We start from the raw sequence: 17,677 nt of genomic DNA, 5'->3' as shown, positions 1-17,677 counted from the left end.
AATCAGCAGTTTTCCATCCTAGTTCCTGAGAAAGCCCGAACTCCTTAGGTTTGCATCCAAGTCTTCTGCTCTGCCTTCTACCTCCGGCCTCCTCTGGGATGTTGACCTAGATGTTGACCTCCAGGTAGATGGAGTCACCTGCTGTGATAAACCTCTGTCACAAAATACCAAGCTTTATCTCACCTGGGCCTGCATTTTATCACATGTTTAACAAATCAATTAATATTTATCCTTCAAATTTGGGTTTCTTACATCTCTGCAAAGCCTGCCGTAGCCCCAGTCTCCAGCAGACACCTTTTCTTTGTGCATCCATAACACCCCTTCCACTGAGAACATTTTACCAAGGACATGAATTTCCTAGGGCTTCTACAACAAAGTACTGAAAACTGGGTGGCTTGAAACAAGAGAAATGTCCTGTCTCACAGCTTTGGAGACCAAAGCTCTGAAATCAAGGTGTTGGCAGGGCCACGCTTCCTCTCTGTTCTCTAGGGGAGGAGCCTTCCTTGCCAGTTCCAGCTTCAAGTCCCCAGGTGCTCCTTGACCTGTGCATGCATCACTTTCATCCCTGCCTGCAGCCCTCCATGGCTGTCTCCCTGTGTGTGTCAGTGTCTTTGCATGGCCACTCCCTTATGAAGGCACCAATCATAGTGGATTAAGGGCTCACACTACTTCAGCCTGACCTCATTTTAACTAACTATATCTGCAGAGATCTTATCTCCAAAAAAGTCACATTCTCAAGTAAGAGTTGGGGGTGAGTAGAGCTTCAGCATACCACACCATTTAGCTTTTGAGCCCCAAACTTCTCCACAAGAGAAGCCTCCCCAGCTTTTTTGTGTCCCATCCCATCCTTCTACAAAGTCCATTCTTTGACCTTATTTCTCCATATTGGTCAGGTCCATTATCTTATTTCTGGTTTCCTTACTTCCTTAGCCAGCCCAGACTTTGTGAAAAGCCATTTCTAAAACACATGTATAGACCCAAACCTTCGTCTCTTTGATCTTCTGCTGCTGCCTGGCTATCCCACACCTTGTTCGGGATGGCTTTGTGCTTACTGCTCTGCTGCCATGGAACTCTGTAGAGCTTGGGCAAATCCGTAGAAAGTGGCTATGATATTCATTCTGTCAATCCAACCACTGCATCACAGGAGTGTTGCCATCTTCTTAGTCCTTTCAGGTCATGTGCCAAAGACTGTTCCAATCTCCCTGAGTACTTTGTTCTCACTCTCTCATTCGTTAGTCTCCATCCAGCTTGGTGCAGTGGAAACCATGGGGCAAGAGCTGCTCCCCTTCCTTTCATCACGCTTCTTATCTTTCCTCTGCTTTACCCTTTCTTATTCCTGTCTGAAGCAGCTGTGTCCTCAGTGCCACCATTCTAGCGTCCACATGGATTCTTCACCGCCCCCCTCCTTTTCCTGTCTGCAGTGTTTGACCGTCAGTCATCTCTGTATCTTCTAGCCCTTATTCAGGTGTCAAAAGAGTCCATGTCTCTTAATTCTTCATATTATTTACTTTCACTGACTATGTTTCATAAAGACAATGCATATATATGTTGCCTATACTTTTATTATCAGTTTCTTAAAGAAGATTGCTGATGTTGGAGTTATAATTATTACCCCACAGTTTTAAATGTAATGTGCTAATCTCTGCCCCTCCCTCTTTTCATCTCCCTGGTGCACACAATCTTTTTGTCATGCTCCCTCATCATAGAAAATGTTCTTTCTCATAATTACTTCTACTAGTTTGTAGTCACCCAAATAACTCCTCACAGTGTTTGTGTGTCTGTCTCTTTGTTTGTTTCTTGAGGATCTTGCTGTGTGTTGAGCTCTGCTACAGGTTGCAGATACAGTGGTGGAAAAGATTCACAGGTGCGCAACTTCAAGGGATTAATAGTCTGTTGAGAGAGTCACGAGAACAAACAAGAAAATAAATACATTGCAAATGCTAACATGGTGAAAATTACAGTGGAGCATGAACAGAGAGGAGTCGGCTGATCTGAACTTTAGGAATCAAGGTCTCTCTGAGTTGAAATGGAGAGATAAGAATGCACCAGCCAGGTCAAAAGTGATAGAGAGAACTTCCCAGACCTGGGCCCCTGGAAAAAGAAAATAGAGGCCTCTTTAGGAACTGTGAAACACCGTGGTTCTGGTTCATAATAAACAGGGAGAGAGGTATGCTAGTAGACAGGTCTGTGTCATGCAGATTTGGTGGCCAGTTCAGAGGAAGGTGATGTGACCCTTGACCCTAGAGTGTAGCCTGTACCTTCTCAAGAGGTTCTGCTTGATTTCACGTGCTCAAGGACCATGCTCCTTTTATCAGACACTCTCACGGTGCAATTATATGTTCACTAAACTTTGTGAAACAGCGCCCCACCACTGTTGCCTCTGCCCATCCCTTTGTTGTCAGAGCACAGAGTGTGACCCATGCCAGCTGCTGAATATATATTTGCTAAAGGACTGAGCAGACAAGTGGCTGTTTTTTGCTTGTCTTCTTATGAATTTTAGTAATTTGGCCTCTGAGCCTCAGTGAACTTATCTATAAAATAAGGCTTTTAAGTGATTGATCACTAGACTTGTAGTAACCGTGACTCCTATTCCTGGACCCTCTATTTTCAATCCCAGTTTCTATCCGCACTGCCCTCCCTGTTGAATGTCGGCCCTGCTCATTTAGCTACTGGCTGCAGGTCTTGTCAGATGCTCTCAGTTAAAACCCAGCCTTTTCAGTTCAACATCCCCCACCCCACCCCAGACACACACACACACACACACACACACACACACACACACACATCACTGGTTTCAATTCATGGCAAAGTCACTGTCCTGGTACTTCCAACTATAAATTCTGAGGCCATCTTAAACTACTTCTTATTCCTCAACCACTGCTTTAAGTAGCCACAGAGAGACTTTCCCTGAAGAGGATCTTTCTCTTCCAAATGCCTATCTATCCACTAAATTCAGCCCTAAATATTGTCTTTGAAAACAGTGCCTACAGAAGGATGTTCTACTGGCCTCTCTCTCACTCTCTCTTTCTCTGTTTCTCTAACCCATTTATCCTGCTTTCCCAGGAGCCGAGTCCTAATACTATTGCTCCTCTATTCAGAGCCCATCAGCGGTTCCCTGGTACAAATTTCCTTTCTGGTAGCATCATGATATGGCTATGATTTATCCCCACTGGCCCTTACCTTGCTGATGGACTGGACCTGTCAGTGCTTCTGATGTCCCATCATGTCCACCTATCCCCAAGCTTTGGTCCACACGGTTCTTTGTGTAATAAACCTTCTCTCCCATCACAAATGTCCTGATTGTGCCCATTCTTCAAAGCTGATCTGAAATCACTCGCTGCAGGAACCTCTCCATGACCCTGGAACCAGATACGATCTCTTTTTGCACTGAACCCACTTGCTCCTGTTTCTCTTGGAATTTCAGCCATTCTTCCCAGGAGCTAGGTGGTATCCTCACCACATGAAGCCCCCCAACAAATGCATCTGTGGGACTCTCTCTCCTTCTCTTGCAACACTTGCTCGAAGGCATTCCAACAGGTCATAGGGCTCCAAAGTGTGAGAGCACGGTTTAGAACCCTGACTCAGCCCCATGTTAACAGGCAAACTTGGCCTAAAATTCCTGAACTTTCTAAGCCTCCCTTGCCCCATCTATTAAATGGAACTGATGTGATAGCTATGCTTCAGAATTTTAATGAGAATTGATATAGCAAATGAAAAGCCCTCGCTTGTCACGTACTAGTTAATGTACAATAAATAGGCCCTTCTACTTGTTCTGTCTCCCAAACTGACCAACTCAATGCCCTGGTTTGTTTCCTTGTCCTTCTTCCCCCATTTCACCAGCTCCAAGACAGAGACTCCGCCTTTTATCTGTGCTTCCTCTCGCTCTGTGCAGTGCCTGGCTCATCAGAGGCGCATAATAGAAGCTTGGGGAATGATTCAGTACATTAATGAAGTCCTCGATGGTGGAGAACGTGTATTAATCATTTCTGTGTCCCTTGACAGTGTTTAGCAAAGTGTTTTATTTACATGGCAATTGGTTAATTAATATTTTCCAAGTAAATAAATAAATGAATAAATGAACGAGTAATTCAATTAAAAGTGAAGCTTGCTGAGTATATGTTGTATGGGAACAAATTAGTAGATAGAAAGGATTTCAGGAAAGGATAAAAGTTCCATACAAATACAGTTCCTTGATAGATATTTTATTCTTCTCTGGCTTGTTTACGCTGTCAATTTTCCCTGACATAAAATCACAGAAATGCAGGAAGTTGTATCTTTTATTGCACATCCTCTGTCCCTTTTCCTTTCCTCTACTCTTGCGTTAGTGCCGTTTGCTCTCTTGCTTTCTAGCTAGAAGAAAATGTGCTGGGGAGGAAGTCCAAGGTTGGCACCCTTCTTTGTTCAGGAGGTCATACTCTGCTGTGAATAAATGTCGAGCTGTTTTTTTTGGTTTTTTTTTGTTTTTTTTTTTTGCACAGGGATGGATTTGCATAGATGCATTTCTAGGCACTGGTCTTGTTCATTTACGAGCAGAGATGGGTGTCAGGGACACACAGCAAGCTGTGCCCACAGACAGGAATAAGCAAGACTAACAAGCTTGCAAGGAGACTTCACTTGAGATCCCGCTCCATTAGCTCAGGGTAAAAGCCAACTCAGCCTTTAGATACAAAATCTGGAGAGAAATGGGGGAAGGAAACTTACATTTAGAAAGTGACAACAGAATTTCAGTCACTGTACTGAAACTACATCTATTTATTCACTCATTTACTCTTTTTTGCATCGCTGTAACAGGAAGTTACTGTTATTACGTACCCACAGGAGAATGAGACTTGAAAAGCTTAAGTATTTTTTAGTTCTGCCAGTTTTATGCAACTAGTGAGAGACTTGCATCCAGAGCAGGGAACTCTGCTTGGTTCCAGAGTGTGGTGAGACCACCCCGGGGTGGTTTGTGTGTGTGGCTCGGGGCTCAGAGGTGGCCTGCAAAGGACTCTATTCCCAGCTGGCTCTGTCTGCTCCTAATGTCTGCCGTGGGTGCTGAGACAGTAAAACCAAGGCAGCAATTTTAATTCCTACCAGTCTTCTGACCTCCTCAACCCAGAAGAAATCTTCACTTGTGGCAAGTAAGTATGTGGGTACAGGCCTCTCTAGTTTTGAACACATTTATAAAGGTAGGAGAATCTCAATTCTACATAATATTGTTTTAAGGGAAATGCTGATCTAAAGAAATGACACATGTTTAAAAAAAAAAAACAAATGTACATCTTATTTCATTATGAGGTTTGGGATTTCTCATTTCATCAATAAGAGGGACAGGAAGGAGCTCAATATGCTTCATCTCTAAATATTATTCAGAAATCTTAAAAAATTGGGTTCCTATGAATTTATAGGCCACATTGCAATTTCTGTTTTTATGACAGCTATATTTTACACAACGTCAAACTCATCTGCAAAGATTGGTTCAGGGGGGCGAGTGAGTGATTCTCAACCTCTTGTGTGTTTTAGAATTATCCACCACACTTAAAAATAAATCGATGTTTGACCCAAACCTACGTGCATTGAATGAGAAAACCAAAAAATCTAAGATCATTATGTCTATATGATATATCTCAAAGTTTGAGAACCATTTTGCTAGATGTCACTTATGAGAGATGTAGCAATAAAGGAGATTCAGGAGCTGTGCAGCAGTGAGAGAACATTTCAAGAAGAAGAAGAGAAACAAGTGACTCTAATACAACAGGAAGTATGTTAGAATTTCCCTGTGAAAACACAGGCAAGGGAGCTAGTGGTTCTTCCTTCACACTACAGTCAACTTCTAAACCACTCATTCTACCCCTCAAGGCAATGAATAGCAAGCCAGGCCAGTGTCCAGCTTGTGTAGACCCAAGGCTGTCTTCATACATTTTCTCCAGTGGCTTTCTGCCCATGAAGAGAAGCAGAGCAGAGTGTGGCAAAAAGCACAGGCTATGTAAGAATGATAACCCTTACCATACTAGCCGTGTGACCCTGAGAAGGCACCTAATCTTGCTAAATTTTGTTTACCTGTGCAATGTAAGGTTAATAACTAAATAGCTGGAGAGCTTTCAGTGGCTGTGAAATTTAACATGGATGGCCCTGGGCAGTGTGCTTGCCTGGCACATGGGAAATGTTCAATAAATAGCAGCTACTATTACCAGCTTTTTCTGACTCATTCAAGATTTCTTCTTGAGTTGCCTTATATAATCCTGATCCCAAAATATACAGAGGAACTGCAGGTTTGGGCCAACTTTCCCAAGGACAGATGGACTCTGCCTCTGCCTTCCAGATGTCTCCCAAGTCAAAGGTGTGTTTTGACTCTCTCCCTACAAGTCAGATGTTGGGAATCAAGATACTGACATCTTCTGCATTGAACACTGATGAATTCATTACTTCCCTTAGTCTCTGACTTACTTTTTTGTTGACAGAAAGACCAACTATGAATTCCATATTTCTGCACATACATGTGTATGTGTATGTCTTTGTCTTTATTGCCACCATTGGGGACAAGTTTGTATCCCTAAATTCCAAAATCTTGGAGAAAATTACAACATTTTGTTCATTATTATATTCCTCAAAATCATTTTGTATACCTCTAAAATTTCCTCAGGCAAAAATCCTTTTTTAACACTGAGAACCAGAATTCCTATTAACATGTGAGTGATAATAGTTAACATTTATTTAGAACTGGCTGTATCACAAGGTCACTGAAAGTTACTTGGAAATACTAAAAACTGCAGCCCGGTGCAGATGATAAGATGGATACTATTATTTAGCTGAGATCTTTGAGCCACCCAGAGGCAGGGATGGTGTTAGTTTTTCACTGTTTTATTCTTAAATGATATAGTTTCTGTAAAGCACACACATGTGCACATATACAAACTATATAGTTAAAACTATCAAAAAAGTTGATTAAAAAACAATAACCAAAGATTCACAATGATCTGAGATTTATGTATGGTTTGTTCAACAGTGTCAAATTTGTGTAAACTATACCATGCCCCATGATTATTACTTTGCATAGGAAGAAACTGGAGCTCTGTAGTACTCTTATTTGGCTTGAGGTCATAGGAATGGAGGAGAGTTAGAACTGGTAACTTTCGTCTCTGGGTCTTCCCTGCCTTCTCATTCTTTATAAGATGCAAAAAGGTGAGCTGAGATGGCAGCACTGCAGTCAGAACTGTAAGATTTTCCTGTCTAATTATCACAATGAGGCCTGAGTAATAGGGAAGAGGGCAGGCTGGTAGGTGGATGAGGTGGAGGAATCTGATTGCCTCTATTTTCTCGGCTGTGTAGGCAGTGGATTATTAGCTGAGGTTGAAGATGGGGGAGGAGGTATCAGAGGCTTGAGGAGAAAGAAGGTATGAAATAGTGACTTAAGAGAGAAAATGAATGGAGGAAGAAAATGCAGTTGGGTTACCAGGTAGTATTCAGAGTCCACCTAAGGTTATTGGTGGGGGATTTACAATGAGACCAATCAAAGTGGTTTGCAACCGCATTTATTTGTATAAACACAAGAGGAACCACAGTGTCCTTGAGTTTAGCCAGAGTTAGAGTGTTTCAGACAAGTTTGACGAAGCAGTGGAGAAGTGTGGGAGTTGAGGTTACATGAAAGGAATGATCACAATAATGAACGGCAGGATTTAATCTGCTTTAAGGTGGAAGAGAGTATGTGAGATGCGTGAGAATCAGGAAAACGGTGATAGGTTGCATGAGTGGACTGTTAGTCCCAAGAGAGAAGGAAATTGCTGTGGCATTAGAAAATGTGAGGTGGAGTGGTGGACGATGATGGTCGGAAATTGGAATTCTTGAAATCAAGACCAGTGGTGGTTTCAGATATTGATAATCTGGGATGTGATCATGGAAGTGAAGGTTGGGGGTAGAACTGTTCAAGGAGAATGGACGAGCTATGGAATGGACTGACGATTGAAAGGATCATTGTCTTAGTTACTTTTCTCATTGCTGAGACAAAATACCTGATGTTCACAAGGGAGGAAGGATTCATTTAGCTCGCACTTTATAGAGGTTTCCATCTGTAGTCAGCTGGCTCTAAGGCAGGTTAACATGGCAGAGGGACATCACAGAGTCCATGTCATGGCAGGGTGGGCCTCCTATCATTAGGCACCAAGCAGCAAGCAATGGTAGCAGGAGCAGCAGCAGCCTGCCCCTCCCTTTTATCAGGCTACCCCCCTTTTGGGTGGTGCCACCCACAGCCAGGGTGGGCCTTCCCACTATCTCCACCCAGAACTATGCTAAACTAATCAGTGAACTAATTTAGTAGTAAGGCAGCCTTAATTCAAGTATCACACCCTTAATCCTAGCATGAAGCCACCTAGACCCAGCCACCTCTGAAAAGCCCTACCTATGACTGTATGCAGCTTGGGCGGCATCTAGATAAAAGTCATAAGAGTCATCTTAGTGGATAATGACAGCCCTAAAATTATGGAGAAGTACTGGAGGGAAGTGGTCCAGTCTCTGAAGGATATACAGAAGATGAAAGCAAAGTGGTATTGGCATGACGGTAGCAAAGAGGAGGAGTGTGTAGAATTGTCTGATGGCATGAAGTAATGAACTTCACGAAGATCATGAAGTTAACAAGTGGTAGCACCAAGCTTCAGACTTAGTCTGGTTCCTGAGCCTACACTCATCTATGTACTTTAGTAGGTATTTATAAATATGTCAATTTTCTATATAAAAACAAATAAATGAGTTTGTTTGCTAGTAGTATGTGACATGTGATAGACAAATACGGTGAATGGGTGAATGTTTACATTAAAAATTGTTATAGTAAAACATGCATCACCATTTATCCCTTTTAAAATGCTCTTTCTCACTTCAAACATCCTTATCCCGTCATATTTGCTACTTTCTGAAGCAGTTCTGGGAGTTCTCCTTCTTGAGTGTCATTAGTCATGCTGTCATGGCTACTTCAATGTCCTGAACTGATTCAAAAGCTTTACCTTTCATGGGCATTTTGACTTTTGGAAGGGCCAGGAGTCACAAGGTGTCAGATCTGGTGAAAAAGATGGATGAGGAGACATTGCTGTGTTTTTACAAGTGCACCTTCCCATTGAACAGCATTCAGAAGAGACATTTCCTATATTTTTAATCACAAAGACTGTCCCATAAGAGGACTTCCAGGACTGCTTCAGGAAGTGGCAAGAACATGGGGAAAAGTGCATTTGAAGTGACCAGGAGGACCTTGGGGAAGATTAATGACAGTTGTCTGCTACTGTAATAATTTTTGTAAGCCCTAATATATTAATAATTAATACAGCCATACATTTAACTTTATTTTACATGAGATTTACCTGCTAAAAGATAACAAAAATATGTAAAATGTACCATGATCATCGCAATTCACTTTTACAATGGAACATTAGAAATGCATTTTCTGTTCAGCAAATAGGAGTTTCAGTGTAGGCGACAGTGACTCTTAGCATATCATTTTAAGATAGAATAATCTAGTTTTAATTCAAGCCTCAAAATGTGTCTCAAGAAACATCCTGGAGGGGTTGTAAAGAGTTAACTTTGCAGTCTTGACTTAGCCCTGGAATGCTTCTCCAAAGACAAAGACCAAAGACGCCAGGGCCTAGATAAGTACCTATGACTGCCTGTGTTGTTTCATCCTTTCCCTGGCCCTAGATAAACATTGTAACCATGAAGGAAATGTATTGTTATCTAAGGGGGGAATTATAGAACAGAGTACAGAAAATATATATCATTGTGGTTGGGCTCATGACCAGAGCCTGACCCAGTTATATGGCACAAGGAAAATAACCTGTGGCCAGGGCTACAACATTCCAGTCTGTTACCATGGAAACCAAAAATGTATATAAGCTGGGAAGAAAGGCAGGCCCCTCACCCACTTCCCAGACGGGCAAATGGAAGGAAGGGTGGCTAGACTCAAATTAAAGCTCTGCTTGTTCTGAATAGAGTCTTTTTGGTTTCTTGTGTAATACAACCCAAATTCTGCCGTTACATCAATTATAATGGATAGCAGCTAACATTTATTGAATTTATTTTATGTGCACAATCTGTGCTAGTTATATACATGCTGTGAATCAAGATATTAAGGTATTTTGTGTCCAAGCTGATGTTCTAGGTACTGTGTTGTCCACCAAACACTTCAGTGCTAGTTAAACTCACTCACCCTGTGTCTCCTTTCCTGTGTTTGTACAGGTGAATGTCATTAGTGACCACACTGATGGGTCTGATTTTAAAACCCTGACCATGAACCTCAGCTGGGCTCTGAGTACTGCCAGCTGATCAGCATTTAACTGTTCTATGTACTATTTTATCCCCACATTACAGCTGGAAAGACTGAGGCTGTGAGGACTCAAATGTCTTACCTAGGTCAGACAGGCCAATGACTGCCTTGTTCAGGACTGAAACCCGGGTCTGTCCAGCCCTCAGTCTCATTTATAATACTGTCGAGTTCTTTACCAATCACCTGCCTATGTGATGGCAAGCACTAAATGCTGAGGATATGGCAGCAGTCATGATGACAGTCTTTATATCTGGTAAGGGGGGAATGCTAAATAATATTTAGTATACTAATACAGTTATAGGTTATATAAAGAAAGTGCAAGGTGTTATAGGAGAATATAACAAGTGACCGTATTCTAGCCTTGGAGCGCCAGGAAAGACCTGTTTTAAGAAGTCATTTTTGAGTTAAACTTGGAAGCTAATATAAATTATGGAAGTGGTAGAGGAAGATCCTGGGTAGAGAAAAATTTGCTAAGCCCCCAAGGCCTTAAAATGTCCTATAGAAACTTTGGACATCATTATTCATCATTATACATATATTACTTTTGATAAAGACTTGGGCTTACCAGGTAATTTAGGGATCATTCATTCCAGGCACTTATTTCTCCCAGAACTGGTACTGGTTGTGAAGACAGTAGCACAGAATCATCTCTGCCTCTTATCATTAGGATAAATTGAGGCATAGAGTAGCTCAGCTGAACGTGTAGCTGGAAAATTCATTCTAACCATTTTTCTCTTTACATTCTAGTGTGTATGTTTCAGGCAACCTTTCTCCAGAAGCATCTTTTTAATGAACCTCTATCTCTCTTTGTTTCATTTCTCCCTTCTTGCAAATGCATGCACCTAGTTCAGAGAAAGAACATTGATCAAAAGCTCTCACGTTGCCTGTGGACATGGTATCCTGGACTGGGCCCCCAAAGTGTGATGAACAGTTGGGCAGAAGCTCTTTTTCTACTGGAAGCTTATCCCATTGTAGACCACAATTAGGCTTGAAAAGATGTTCTTTCATTTTGCTACAGAAAAATTATTTTCATTTTGTAAAATGCTCCCTTTACTGATAGGTGGAGAAATATCTAAGTTCAGAAAAATGTCCTAGTTTCTAAGGAAAACTTAGAACCCACCATGGGTGGGTCCATGACACATTTTATGCATCACTGACTCTGGCTGAAATATTACCTGCACACTGGGTGCACTCCCATAAATATATACATAGGCACGTGTATACATGTATTCTCTCTTATACTTGCTCTCCATCTCACCTTCTTATCTATCTACCTATCTATCTGTCATCTGTCATCTCTGTTCCTCTTCCTGCCTGCAGGTGATAGTCTTTCACAAGGCAGCTTATCACCTGATATGCAGCCCAACAACTTCTGAGCTGCTTCTAGTGCCCACTTATGAAGAAGACTGGTGCTCGTGCTGGGTCAGTGCCCAACCCGTGTCCAGCTCTTGGGCAGAGCAGCAATAGCCTCTTTCCTCACTGAGAGCACCTCCTGAAAGGAACATCCAGTGCCATACCTGGCAGGCGTGCCCCTGTGGGATCCTCACTCATTCAGTTGGATCTCTTTTTATAGGAAATTAACAATGGTTGTTGTATTACATAGTGATATCCTCAAATTGGTTACTCAGATAAACAAATATAGGCATGTAAGATGGATCAAACCATTAAACATTAACTGTTCCTTTCAGTAAAGCAATAGAAGTCAGTAGTACAACTGTGTTAGCTGTCCTGTGTATACCTATATAAATATTTGTCCCTTCTTTCTTTCTTTTCTGTTTTCCCTCTTCCCAGTTGTGCTTTTCTTTTGAGCAGTTTCCTTCCCTTTTACAAAATCTATTGTACCTCCTAGTTACATAGTGAAAGAAATGCCCGAGTATCCTGGAGAAAACCAAATAGAAAGTCAAGGCCACATCCTCAAGAATAAGGGGAAAAATCCCTGCAACTACTGTTGTGTCCTAGGGAAGAGGAGGAAGAGTTGGAGAAAGAAACTGAAAGCTTAGAAATTTCCAGAGTTTGAAGAAGACTGGAGGGGCTGGGGATTTAGCTGAGTGGCACAGCACCTGCCTGGCAAGCGCAAGGTCGTGAGTTTGATTCCCCGCACTGGAAAAAAAAAAAAAAAATCATTTAGAAGAAGACTGGATATACTGTGGCCACTGTTTGAGACAAGGAAAAAAAAATGGAATATTACTGAGAGTCCTCCACACACACAGCTTGCATGTATGTCTTCTTGGCTTTTAGTCTTCTATTACCATGGCCTCTTCGGTAGCACAGATTCTGTTCCAAAGTATTTTGGTGATTTCAGACCCAGATCTTTATTAATTTTACCTCTGCCTTTCCTGTGTGTTCTTGGAGAGACCAGTAACAGAAGCCAGGCTCCCCCACACTGTCATTCCATGGACTACCAACACCCAACCTTCCCTGCACCACGATGGCTCATCGAGCAGCCACCAATACTGCTTAGCGTATTGGCCATACCTCATTTCTCTCCCCTTTCAACATTCTCTTCTATTCGTCTGAGCCGAAAGGTATTTCTTCAAAAAAACCTGTGGATTCCTTTAAGGGCAAGAATCTCTTTATTCCAATACCCACTGGCTAATGCCAAAGTTCATACACAGTAGGCCTCCATAAATATTTGCTAATTAAATCAAGTAACAATCCCCTCTCTCTTTCAGGCAGGACATTCCTGACTAGTGGGAAGAAAATAAATAAATTTTCTATTATTCCTTTGGTGGTGCAATTTGCAGCTCCTGGACTTCTCTTGCTGTTTCACAACATGCTCCCCGCTCCTTTGAATTTGCTATCAGTATTGTGTAGCTAACTGCCTTGTGAGGTGATCCTTAGGTGAGAGGTGGGGAGAAGGCTTGGCTTTGCTATCTTCACCATTATCTCCTCTCTGGAAATACCAATAATCCACAATCTTGAATTAAAGCCTCAGCTTGGCTTTGCATTTTCACCTTAAGGCAAGGTACTTCTTCTTCGAAAGAAATGTGCAAATTACTCTTTATTACAGGATTTATATTTGATCCAGGTAATTAGTAAGTTTAACATATTTAATAAGTGCTTCTATGGCACTTGCTAAATGCCAGACACTGTTCTGAGCATTTTAATTACATTAACTAGTTCTTCTTCATGAAAACCTTTCCAAGTAGATATGACTATAACCATCAGCCTCGTATTATAGATGAGGACAGAAGGAAAAAAATGACTGGGAACTTGCCCAAGGTCACACAGGGACTGGTAACTGAACTGGAATTTGAAATAGGCAGGCTCACTCCAGAACGGTTGCCCTAACCACTATGTGCCAGTACTTGTAAATGTGATCAAGGTACAACCTGCATTGCGTATCAGTGCCCCTCAAATATAAATTGACTTTGTTTTCAGCAATGCCAAGAGCAGGAAGTCTCTTTGACCTCTATTAAGCAACATATGGCTGTGTTCTTTATAAATGTTTCCAAGCTCATTGATTCATTAACTGTGTCTTGAATGCAGGTTTCTTTGTGTCATTTTTGCAGTTAATTGTTCACATTGTGATCAATGCCAGGCCTAAGATTTGTCTCCACAAAATATATTTTCAAATAACAGAGGAACCATGCCAGGAATTCACTCTAATTACACAGTATACGAGCTTTGAGTACGAGAGATGACTTGAAGGCGAAATGTGTGTTTTTAAAAATTATTCAATTTGTAGTAAATAAATGTGATTCTGCCCAAAAAAGAAAAGATGAAGTTGCATGCTCTTCTCTTCGTGTCGCCTTTTCTAAGTATCTAGGATAAGGTGGATCTTTTTTTCTCATGAGTTCTAGATTTTTGAAGAATTGATATGGATTCTTTCGCGCCCATAAACAACCACTTAACCACTTATTGTTTAACCAAAAAAAAAAAAAAACCAACCAGATTCAAGCCCTACTTTGTGTGTTCACGTACAATGTACAGAACAAACATGAACATCTGGGTGGGAGCTGCTTTGGTGCACGCGTTATTCAGAATACAGTGTCAGTACTTTCTGAAGCTGAGGGTTTCTTAAATTGAATCCCAGGAATATATGAATAGTAAGCATAAAAATTGAACATACTCATCCTAGCATTCCGTTCCCTTAGATAGTTCCAATGGCCTATCCTCCCAACGCCCATGAGGAGCTAACTGGCTGGCTCGTTGGCTTAAACTGATGCTTCTCAACTCTGTCAAACCCAATGCCCTATTTTTAAATCATTTTTATTACCTTTAAATGAAATTCATAAATAATAAAATCTACTTACACTACCTTTACCAATATAAGTAATACTTTAACAGTAATTAAGAGGGAAATAAGGTGTTTACAATGATATAATGACTATTTTAGTATGTACTTTGTTACAGTAGGAAAAAATGATAAAGTTGGCAGACATATGAACCTAATATAGACTCATGATAATGTAGTATGCATTGTAATACAAGATACATGTATAGACGGATAGGCTGTGCTATACTGGTGAACCAAAGTGATTATGAAGTGGGTAATCTTCTCTCAATTTGCATAGTTGTTGTGCATCTGAAACTTCAGCTTGCATTAATACTACACAAGCAACTTTGTGTTCATATGTAAATGGAGTTAGCATCTCTGCTCAGACAATTATAGGCATGTTTTCAACATGAAGTAAATGAACATGATGATATACAAAAGCTTGCAGGATGTGGGAAACTTTTTGTTGTGCTCAGAACTGTCCTGAGCACTGCACTGTTCTAGCCATTCTAGCTGTGGCTTCAAAATGCCAGGAAAGTCTACCGATTATCGTGTCATACAGAGCATTATGTCACTCAAAAACCACCCATACATTTCCCTAAATGCCTTCTATTGGGTGATAGCCTTTGCATTGACAACCATTAGGTCAATACCTGATATTAAAATCAGTCCCCCAAAATATTTGTGCCTTTTTTATATCCCTTAGAAGACAACAGAATATCTATAATAAAATCCTCAGTAGTTGAGTTTGTTATGAGACCTACATTCCATGAGGACAAGGGCTAGGTGTATGCAGTAGGTACAGTGGCTCAGTACGTCAACACAATTCCTGGGCTTTACTGCATCTTTTTGAAATAGTAAACCATTCTTGGCTTAGGATACCTGAGCTAGTAAGCATTTATGCACTATTTAAAGGAAATAGGGTTTTTTTTAGAAAATTTTGTATTACATATAGTAGGTAGGTGTTTACAAGGAAGACTTAAAGTGAATACTTATTTGAATATATCACTTCTATTGTTTCTGTCTGAGTGTGTGACATTAAAATATTTGAAGGCATTTGGAACCTGTCAAAGACCTAGAATCCTCAAGTCATTTTGAGTGAGGAAAGGAAGGGTGTTGAAGATTCTGAGCTATGGCCCCTTGACTTAAGAGATTTGCTTCATAAGCTTTTGCGAGGCAGCTATATTAGCCCCAATTTTATAAGTGAGGAAGTTAGGCTCAGCAAGGGCAAGTAATCTGCCCAATGTCAAAGAGTTGGCTAAATGACCGAATAGGGTTTGAACACAGAATTTGAATCCAGAATTATCTCATTCCAAAAGGCTTGTTTTTCCCAAGAAATCATGTTTCCCTTCTTTCTTAAGTAGAGCAAAACTAGGTTTTTGAAAATATACATCTGAAGGACCATTAATTATGGCCATGTGAAATCCACCTTAAATTTACTTTACAAGTAATTCACTTTCTCATGTTTGTTAAATTCTACTGTGCTAGTGTTTCGGTGATTGTTACAGTATCCTTGTTGGTCAGATTTCAGGATTTAAGGTCATGTGTGAACTCCTATCAGTGAACTTCTTAAGGATCTTTGGGGCTTCATAACCTTGCAGGGTGCCTGAAACAAAGAATGTTTACTGAGTGGAATTTAATTGACTGTTTCTCTTTTTAGGCCTTGGCCTTACACAATATTTCAGAGAGGCTTTGACCTGGTTCTGGGAGAGCAACCTTCTGATAAAATATTCAGGTAAGTGATTGTCCAGGGACTTGTTTATGTATGTCTTCCTGCTCATGTCCCACTTCCCTCTGAACTTTCTTTTCCAGTGGTAAAATATGAAAAGAGAAACACTTTCAGTTCTTCTGCTTACCCAGGAATCAAAACGCTTGCGTTCGATTCATGCCCAGTGACGGACAACATGGAGGACTTTGAAGTCAGACTGATTCTGTTTGGGTCCTCTTTTCCTTTCTTGCCAGGTCTGTGGCCTTAGCATTTTTCTTAACCTCTTGGAGCCTCCAACTTCAGCATGTGTTATATGAGGCTGTGTTATGTGCCCAACTGGATTACTGTGAGAGATACATGAGATAATGCAGGGAAGGTCTCTGGCACAGAAACTGGCATAGAACAGGCAATTAATACCAGCTTCTGCCGCTCCATTTTGCATTTAATTTGCACCTTTCTTAAGGAGCCTTACGTTGTTTAAAATTAATCTCTCCCACCCTTTCTCCCCACTTTCTAAACTCTACCTCATTATTATTTTCTTTCATCTATTGCCCTCCTGATAGAATTTGATGCTTCTAGTCCCTCCCAAATTTCTACCTGCTTACCTGAGAATAGTGCATATTAGAAAAGCCCAAAAGCAATGGGAGAATTTGGGTGCCAGCCATGAACCATTAGATTTTCATAAAATTTAATTCACACCGTGTCTTATCTGGACTGCATGATTTATTTCTGGTTTAAGATCATATTGTTTGTTCATTTGTCAGTCCATCTTTTACTTATCTAAAATTGCTGAGTATCTATGAAGGGCCCGAGATTGAATGTGGTATGGCAGAATGGACATGAATGCATCTCCTCCTATGAGCAAGCTTTCTGGTAGAGGAAGTCAATAACCCTGCCCAAGGGACTGTTGTCAAAGGATAAATTCACTAATACATGCCATTGCTACACAAAGGGTGGGCGCTACAGTGCAATGGAAGACTTGCTTCCTTCTCATTACTCCAATGCATTTTGCTGAGATTCACTACAACTTTTCCAAACTCCTTTCCATGACCTTCCCTGTAAGTCATTTGTGGCTTGGATATTTGCTAATTTTGTCTCCTTGAGCTCACTTTCCTGTAAAAATTCAGACAGCAAGAGATGGACAGGCTTGGCCACAGCTGAGTTCTCCTAAGGCATGCTCTGAGCTAGAGCCACTTCCTCACGGGGCAACTTCTTGTCCTTTTCTCTCCTGAGGATCTCTCCTAGGACAGGTTGGGCCGCTTAATGGCATTAGCCCCAGGCTGCGTTTGAGGCTTTGTGCTGCAAGAGAGGCAGCTAGATTCCTTGGACTGTTGCTTGGTCATTTTAACTTCCTAACAGTGATTCATCATTTGACTTCCTTCCTTCCTTCCTTCCTTCCTTCCTTCCTTCCTTCCTTCCTTCCTTCCTTCCTTCCTTCCTTCCTTCTTTCTTTCTTTCTTTCTTTCTT

The 17,677-nt window shown here is 41.1% G+C and overlaps 1 protein-coding gene across 4 annotated transcripts in view; it reads left to right on the top strand.

Annotated features, from left to right (window-relative positions):
• The window catches only part of Astn1 (astrotactin 1), a 296,448-nt gene that overhangs the window by 178,414 nt on the left and 100,357 nt on the right, over nt 1-17,677 (top strand). For all 4 annotated transcript variants that reach the window (XM_013520987.1, XM_005374905.2, XM_005374906.2 and 1 more), the window contains exon 9: nt 16,162-16,236. In XM_013520987.1, the coding sequence (XP_013376441.1) occupies nt 16,162-16,236 (75 nt within the window). The remainder of the gene's footprint in view (nt 1-16,161; nt 16,237-17,677) is intronic.

The sequence above is a fragment of the Chinchilla lanigera genome, unplaced genomic scaffold, assembly GCF_000276665.1.
Source record: "Chinchilla lanigera isolate Chin_1 unplaced genomic scaffold, ChiLan1.0 scaffold00005, whole genome shotgun sequence".
Classification (NCBI taxonomy): Eukaryota; Metazoa; Chordata; class Mammalia; order Rodentia; family Chinchillidae; genus Chinchilla; species Chinchilla lanigera.
Note: the sequence above shows the minus strand (reverse complement) of the source record. Positions and strands in the feature narration are given on the sequence as shown.